This window comes from Zingiber officinale, chromosome 2A, assembly GCF_018446385.1.
Source record: "Zingiber officinale cultivar Zhangliang chromosome 2A, Zo_v1.1, whole genome shotgun sequence".
NCBI classification, from domain to species: Eukaryota; Viridiplantae; Streptophyta; class Magnoliopsida; order Zingiberales; family Zingiberaceae; genus Zingiber; species Zingiber officinale.
Window position 1 is genome coordinate 138,873,980 of NC_055988.1, and position 9,063 is coordinate 138,883,042.

Below are 9,063 nucleotides of genomic sequence, written 5' to 3' on the forward strand. Positions count from 1 at the left end.
TTTCTGATCGGTCCGGTGACCGATCAGAAGTGAAGAAGATCGGGAGAAGAAAGAGGGGGATCGGTCTGTGGACCGATCCACCTGAGTCCTGATCGGTCCACAGACCGATCAGAGAGTTCGGCAACTCTCTGTGAAGCGTGCTGATCGGTCTGGGGACCGATCAGCATAGGTCCTGATCGGTCCCCAAGACCGATCAGAGAAGGTCTGGACCGATCAGGGTGGAGCCTGATCGGTCCAGCTCTAGCCGTTGAGTCACAACGGCTAGCTTTCTGCTGTATCCTCTGCCCTCTTCGCAGGTTCGCAGGTTCAGGGATATAAAGGGGTCGAGTGCCTCTACAGTAGAAGTAGCCTCTCTTTTCTTTCTGATCTTACAGCATTCAGAGCTTTGCTGAGCTCTCATTTTCCTGAAGCTTCGTGGAAGCTTCCTTCGGCTGGTTCCTGCTGTTGTAGGTGTTTCGTGAAGTTGCTGCTTCATCCAGTCGACGAGAAGGCAAGCTGTGTTTTTACATTCTTACTGCCTTTGTATTGTGCTGTATCTTTGTACTCCTATCTTGCTGTTGCAAGAAGTTTGTGGCGAGGTTTCTCCACCCAGAAGGAGTTTCTATTAGCCGATTTTCCGGGGTCTCATCCACCGACGGATTGATAGGCTTCGTCCACCTTACGGACACGCCGAGGAGTAGGAGTATCATCTCCGAACCTCGTTACATCATCGTGTTTGAGGTTTGATCTTCTCCACTTTCGTTTCTACATTGTATTTCCGCTGCGCTAACCTAAATTGTAGGAAGAAACGATAATTTGAGGTAGGCTATTCACACCCCCCCTCTAGCCATCCCAAGATCCTAACAATTTGGTGGTTCAGGATTATGATCGGATGCATCAGTTTACTTAGGGCCTTACGACATACATTCGGCTCAGGATGTCAGGATTTCCGGATAGTTCTTATCGAGAGGTGTTAGATAGGATATTATTCATTGAGATGACTCAACAGCAGGTGTCTCAAGAGAAAGGTAATGATAAATAGTTGACATAGAAGAGAGGGAATAGGGGTTAGGGATCACAAGCTACTTCTGGAGGGCCCTCTCGGCCTCAGAAGTTAGGGCGAACATCGGATGGATCTTCCTGACTTTCTCAGCGAGACTGGAAGAATGATTTTAGTGGGATCCAATGTTACCAGTGTGGCTCCAAAAGTCATACCCAAACTAATTGCCCATTAGATACTCTATATGCTTTTACTGTAAGCTGCCAGGGCATGAGAGCCGGGATTGTTCCTTGAATACTCAGTTAGAGGCTACTAAAGATATCTCTAAGGGAGGTCGATTCTCACAGTCATGACAACAATGAGGACCTCAGAGGACTCAGAGTGCTCCATGGAAGCAGCGATCGCTGCCTCCTCAAGGACAGGTATATCATATCCAGACTCGGGAGCACCCAGTGGTGTCAGTGACCACGTAGTTCTTTGTCACAACATCTCCTTATCAGGCGTATCTGGGACAGCAAGATCTCCCTCCACCACCTCAGACTTATCCGGTATTCCAATCGCAACCTTAGTCTCAGCATCAACAGCTAGCTACTGCACCCTCGATTCCACCTTAAGACCGATCCCTCGACCCACTGTGCCTCCTCACACGGAAGACCGATCCCTGTAGTAGCTTACACACTTTGTGAACATCTCCATAGCAGCTCACACATGGGGAACATCCCTGATCAAGAACATTCTCATTGAGCTAGATCCCTCCGAACCAGACTTCTGACCATTTTTAACAATGGTCAACAATCAAACTACTAATATTCTTCGCTGACAGCCAGAGGGCAGTGGATAGGATTCGCGGTGGCCGTTTGGATAGTAGCAACCATACGACACTGACGCTCTCACCTCTTCTACCTAGCACAACTCCATCAACCGGACTAGCCACAAGCTAATGTGGCATCTTACATGGACAACTGCACACCTAGGTATAAAAAGATAGATAAAGACAAAAATTAAGTGTGTTTCTCTCACGTGCATACTCTCATTTTCTTTTTGTTTCTTCTCTCAATCTATCACTAATTCATCATCGACGCCCACTAATCTACTTTAATGTGCAAACACTAATGCTCTATTTACTCTAAGGTACGGATTGAGAAATGAAAGGATTCCTTGTGGAAAAAATTCCTTTCACATGAAGGAAGAGAAAAGAAAGAAAAGAAGAGAGAAGATAAGATAGTGCCCGAGTGAGGCGGAGACGGAGGCGGAGGCAGGTGAGCATGACCTCACCTCCATAATGAAGAGCCTTGCCCTCCCCTCTACATCACCCTCTCATGCGCTTGTGGACCTCCCCGATCTAGAGTAAGAAAGCGGATGCCCATTGATGGTATAGAAGCATTCCATCTCGTTCATTATTCCACAAAGTGACCTTTTGGAACAAGAGATATTTCAGGTCTCTAGATCTCTCTCTCATATTCCGAGTGCTCATCTTTATTGTTCCCTCCTTGTGGCTGATGGCCATCAACATGCAAGACAACAATGTCTACAATAAGGTAGAGTTGAGTGACATCTCTTCAGATTCAGGTCAATACCAAATCAACTACTTTCTTTGATTTTGCTTGATTCACTTCTCCTTCTCCTTCGTTTTTCTTGATGTTCTCATCTTGCTCAGGTATTTGGTTTCCTTGAACATCATTGTCTTCATCTACGCAACCACCTCTATTCTCAAGGCTTGCCTTGGATGCTTTGACACTCACTGGCTCTTCTTCATGCTAGACACCTTCAGAGGAGATGGGCGTAGGGGAGGTCGCCGACACCGGATAATTAGAGGAAGAAAAATGATATGTATAAGGAAAGAATCTCAAGGAAATGTTCAAGGATAGACACATAAAATGATGAAGTCCAAAAAAATAAAATGCTGGGCCATGAATATATATGTTTATTTTCAAGTATTTTCTTAAGATCTTATGCATATCATTGCTCTTAGAGGAATCTGAGCTAGGATTTGGAAGAGATTTGGGGTTATGACAATATTCTAGGCTTCAAGGGCAAGTGGTGATGAAGAGATATATATGATGACGAGAGAGAGAGAGAGGAATTTGCTTCTGAATGATTTGAATGAATAAAAAAAAGGTCTAAAAATTGATCCAGACGGATTTGTCCGTCTATTATTTCAAACAAGCAAACATTGGAAAGATAAATAATTCATCACTTCTTACCTAATAAATAACGGAAAGTTTTTCTCACGAAAACTTTTATCAATTTTCTGAAACTGTCGTTCCGAATAAACAGAGCCTAAAGCAATCCGGATGGAAAGAAGGAACACTCTACCGATTAGAACCCGGTCACAACAGCAACATCACATAGGAATTTAATATTTATTATAAATGAATGCTAATCGACTTATTGACACGTAAAAGGGCGGCGAACATAAATCCATATCATTCACATCAAAACCATGAATCATACGGGAAAATGAGTCATTCCGATTCTAATCCATTTACGGACATCAAACACAAAAGCCTCATGTAATTATCTCCCCTGCGGTCCTAAAGCGATCAGCCTTCAAATTAAAGATGGAGCTACGCGTGATAATTTCTGTCCAACAAGATTAGTCAACTAATCAGTGCAGGAACTTTCCTTTTCGATCCCCACTATTCCAAGATATCTCCCTCGTGACTAGAACAGGATATTGTGAATGGGCCCTGTTATCTCCTTTATTATTAAATTAAGACCGGAAAAATGTATATGTATTATCTCCTTTGTTATTAAATTAAGACCGGAAAAATGTATATGTATATGTATATATCCCTCTATACATAATATATATATCATACAAGTAAAATCCATTTGTACCTATGATAAACACGAATAGTGTAACCTACACCACGTTACCACACAATATGCAAATACTATGCGACCGAGCTCATGCAACGGTCGTATATATGGCGCCGTCTTATTTCATACTAGTTAGAGCTCTATATAGATAAGCTCATGGATAGCTCCACAGACTCTCGACACCGAAGGCTGCCTCCGGCAACTCGTCGAGCGCGACGGGGTTCATCCTCGGCGGGCTCATCAGCATCCCCTCCGCCATGCTCGCCAACAGCTGCGGCATCTCAAACACCTCCTCCTCGTCCAGGAACCCGCTTCCCGACCACTCCTCGCCTCCACCGCCGCCGACCTTATAAGTACTCCTCCCCAGCGCGGCGGCTGCCTCCGCCGCGGCCGCGCGGATGGCCGTCGGGGACCCCGACGCCGGCGCGGGCCGCCCGGCGATCTCGTGCGGGAAGTTGAGCACCGCGTCGGCGCCGCGCAGCGCGTGCGCCGCCACGTCGTAGGCGACGGCGGCCATCTCCGCGGAGGCGAACGTGCCTAGCCATATGCGGTTAGCCTTCCCCGGCTCCCGGATCTCCGACACCCACTTGCCTCCCCGCCGTCGCACCCCGCGGTAGCGCCCCGCCCCCTCCGCCGCCGCCGCCGCCATATATATATCTGATTAAAGGAGAGGGAAAGAAAGGAGAACAGAAGGGTGAATTTTTAATTGTGGGGGCGAGTAAATCTAAATATATATAATTTAGGGACCAGTTGTTGGAAGGATGTCGGGGGCGATGGTTCGTGGGGGGTTGGCGCCGCGGGGAGTGAGTGTGGGTGAGGAGGGAGGACGCGTTTTGAGGGTTCCGCTAGCTAGGCGTGAGCTGGTGCTTTGGCTGAGAGGGATGGGGAGATTCATTTGACCCTCCTCCATCGGACATCGAATCGTTTCTTTTCTTTTTTAACATTTTTATTATTTTTATAATTATATTTTTAACCTTTACAGGCAGAATTCCGTTGCTGCGTTCCGTGGTGCGGTTTCGGGGATGTCGGGCGTCCAGGGTCAACGTCACTTAAAATCGCATGTTTCAGTTGTGTAGGGCATGGACATGGAAGATCTTTTGCCCCTTTGACGTTGACAGTTCAATTGATTAAGTGGGACACCGTATTTATTGAATATCCTTTAAAATCAATGATGGATGATAATTAATAATAACGTATATGAGATACGAAGTAAGTCATATCAAGTTTGTGTGATGATGATATAATTGTGAGAAAATTTTAATTTTGTCATTTCCTTAATTATCATATCTAAGATCCCATAGGGAGACATACTCACATCCCCATTTTAGTGTTGTTAGATTTTCAAATATCTAATATTTCTTTAAATAACGGTTATAAATAACTAATGGTATATGAATAACATCAGTATAATATTTTTTTGTCAAACTCATTATATGACTAACAGATCTAGGGATATACAGCCACTTCAAAGGCTTCATTGAAGATGAAGTGTAGTAATAAGACGTGGTGTGAGTGGTCCTCATGTAAATAGGATTGATAGGTAAGGTGATATAATAATTAAGGTCAAAATAAGATGATAGTAAAAGTTAAGATGTATGTATCTAAATATATCACTTTTAACAGATTCAGTTTTCCACTCATGAATATGACTCTCAATATAAATTCGATCGATCCTAGAGCCAGTTGGCTATAGGATTTAGTTCTTTACTTCTTATGGGTATGACTTTTAATATAAATTCGACTGGCCTTATAATCGGTCGAACCAACGGGGCTTAGTTTTCCACTTCACATGGGCATCACTCCCAACATAAACTCAGCCAACCCTAGAGTCAGTTGGACCAACGAGGCTCAGTTTCCTATTTCTCATGGGCATGACTCCCAACATAAACTTGGTCGACTCTAGAGCCGGTCGGATCTCTGGAATTCAATTTTTCACTTCTCATGGGCATGATTATTAATATAAACCCGGCCGACCCTAAAACCGGTCGAGTCTATGGGGCTCAGTTCTCCGTTTCTCATGGGCATGACTGCTAGCATAAACCCAGACGACCACAGACCTGGTCGGACTTACGGGACTCAGCTCCTCACTTTTCATGGGTATGACTCCAGACATAAACTAGACCAATGCTAGAGTCGGTCAGATCTCTAGGACTCAGTTCCCTGCATCTCATGGGCAGAACTTCCAGCATAAACCCAGGTGCCCACAGAGCCGGTCGGACCTACAAGACTCATCTCCTCACTCCTCATGAACAAGGCTTCCAGCATAAACCTGGACAACCACAGTGCTGGCCGAACCTACAGAGCTCAACTTCTCACTCCTCATGAATAGAGTTTCCAACAAAAACTCGGGTGACCACAGAGCCGACTGGTCTTACGAGACTCAGCCCCTCACTTCTTATAGGCATGATGACTCTTAACATAAAATCGATTAGCCCTAGAATCGATCGGATCTCTATGGCTCAGTTCTCCGCTTCTCATGGGCATGACTTTTAGCATAAACCAGGACAACCACATAGCCGGTCAGACTTATAAGGCTCAACTCTCCACTCTTCACAAGGGCATGATTCTCAACTTAAACCTGGTCGGCTTCAGGCTGATCAGACTCCCTCTAGGAGAAACATTGTTAGAGAATTGCAATAATCTATCAGAGAATAACAACTACTTATTAGAGAATATTTCATTACTGATATATACACATAATGGAACCTTTCCCTACCTAGAGAAAGGCTATCGTACATCCTCCACTATCCGATATATTCTGACACTTGATATTCTCAAACACTTCATTATTGCAGAGGCCATGAGAAGCAGCATAAAAGGGGGGGGGGGGGTCCTCTCCGTTAGCCGGATGCGCGTGTACAAGCACACACATCCAGATTACTATTCTACTATTCATTTTTTATCCATTTTCACTCGACTACCATTCTAACTTGAGCTTCGGACTGTCTATGCCAGGGGCCCCCTTGGTTCTTGCTCTAATGTTCTTGTTAGCCCTATCTGTGGTGTGTGTAGGTTCGTAGCTCTCAACTTTAGGTCCAAAGCTCCCAACTCAAAGTCTTTCCTCTGTCAACATTCATGCCATCTCACCAGCCACCCATCTACTCAGCTTCTAGATGAGATTAAATTTAGCGCCGTCTATGAGAATATTTACCTATTTCAAAATGTAAGGAAGGATGAAGCCGATAAAATTAATGTTACTATGACACCTGAGAAGTACGAGCTATTTATAAATGTCAAGGCACAAACATTGTCTTGAGGACAAGCTGCTGATTCTCACCCGCGCCAAATACATGCAGCCTCGATAGAGGAGTATCTTGGGGTCAAAGAGAAGATCCAAGCAAAAACAACTGTTTGAGTGCCCCTGAGCATTTTTCTGAACGACCATTGAAGGTTGCGCTAAGATCGAGCCCTCACAAGCCTCCTCGGCTGATAATTCAACCCAGAGGGACCAGAGGTGAGGCAAGATTCCTGCCACTTGGGAATCACCTGAACAATGCGCCTTTCACTCAAGAGGTACTAGATGAAAGGCTACCTAAGAATTTCTAACCTTTGTCGATTGGGGAATATAGAGGCAACATCGATCCTGAAGATCACCTCCGAAGATTCAAGAATGCCACTCTACTGCACCAGTATAGCGATGCAATAAAGTGCCAAGTGTTTCTGACCATTCTCTAAGGCTCAACACAGAGATGGTTCGATCGACTGTCGGTCAGATCTATTACTTGTTTTAAAGAATTTAGAAAAACCTTCCTGCATCACTTCGCCAGTAGCAGGAGGTATCAAAAGAGTAGCTTGAGTTTGTTTATGCTCAAGCAAGGAGCTAAGGAATCCCTGTGAGCTTACATCAAACGATTCAACTAAGTGGCTAATAATGTCCCTTTGGTCACTCCAGAGATTTAGTGAGTGCTTTTTTTCCAAGGCTCATAGAGGAAGACTTCTTCCGGCCCCTAAATAAGAAGTCTCCTTGGGATTTTGATCATCTGCTAGAAAGGGCGATCAAGTATATCAATGTGAAGGAGGCTCAATTCACTAGAAAAGAAAGTAATACACCAACTCCTGCCATCACTCAGACAGAGTGAAAAACTCTCCCTCCTCCCTCATGAGAGGTAGGTCATCATTTGAGCCACCCACTGAGCCAACAAGAAGGGAGAAGAGAGCAGTGCAGGAAGTGGAAGACGTTTCAAAATCGACTGTTGTGCTGTACCGATCACTTCCTAAAAAGTATTGATGTTTTCATAATTACCATCAATCCAATCATCATGCTATTAAGGAATGCTATCAGTATGCCAAGATGCTCTGTAAAATGATCATGTCAAGAGAAGTGAATAAAGGATCAACCTCATCAACCTCATTCCCCTCTTGAGGATCTTCTTCAAGAACATATTGGGGAAAACAAATCCTAGTTGACTCTCAGACCAAACATTCGATCAGCATCTCCAAGTAAAGGTCGATCGGTAAATATCAAAATGGACAATGTTTGACTAGCAAAGAAAGTCCGAGCAACAAAAGTCAAAATAAGCAACATTCAAATGGCCCGATTCAAGCAAAACTTGAAGAATTCACTCGGCAGAAAAAAGCCGAATGCCAGATCCAATTGAGAAGTTCCATTCGGCAATTCCAATTGAGTTTTTACAAAAGATTCCATAGTCAATCTAATCGGTAGCGACCAAATTAACAGCTGATTAGTAGCTCGGCTGCAAATGGCGAACATCTTCTCTAATCAGTAGCTCCGATCAACCATACCGAGTAGCTTATTCATCCCTATTTAGTAGCTTGAGATTACCCACTAATGTCAGCTCGACAAATAAGATTTTAAATTTTATACTTTAAAATTTAAAATATATCCCTATTTTTAGCACAGGAGAAAGTCCAAACTCAAATGCATTTGGTTTATACATCGTACCTCCAAGCTCCAAGGTATTAGGGTCATACACCATGCCTCCAACATCGTGCCTTCAAGATTCAAGACATTCGGGTCATATACCATACCCTCCAACCTTGCTCTAGTTGCGAGTTATAAGTGTGCATGACTCACGTGCCCAACGAACATCCAGTTGGTTGTCCTAGACTCTCGCCTTAGTTGTAAGTTATAAGCATACTGCATGCATGCCTTACACGCCCAACGACCATCCGTTCGGCTATCCTAGACTCTTGTCCCATCTGCGAGTTATAAGTGTACATGGCTTGTAGGATTGTTGCGCTAAGGGATGGGGGTGAATAGCGCTCGTAGATTTCACGTTTGTTTAAAAACTTCTGAGAGA

The 9,063-nt window shown here is 44.3% G+C and overlaps 1 protein-coding gene across 1 annotated transcript; it reads right to left on the bottom strand.

Annotated features, from left to right (window-relative positions):
* Positions 1–3,754: 3,754 nt before the first annotated feature.
* LOC122040077 (ethylene-responsive transcription factor ERF024-like) lies at positions 3,755–4,507 on the bottom strand. Its single transcript, XM_042599443.1, has one exon. The coding sequence runs from the start codon at positions 4,449–4,451 to the stop codon at positions 3,957–3,959; it is 495 nt and encodes a 164-aa protein (XP_042455377.1). The 5' UTR covers positions 4,452–4,507; the 3' UTR covers positions 3,755–3,956.
* Between the last annotated feature and the right edge of the window lie 4,556 nt (positions 4,508–9,063).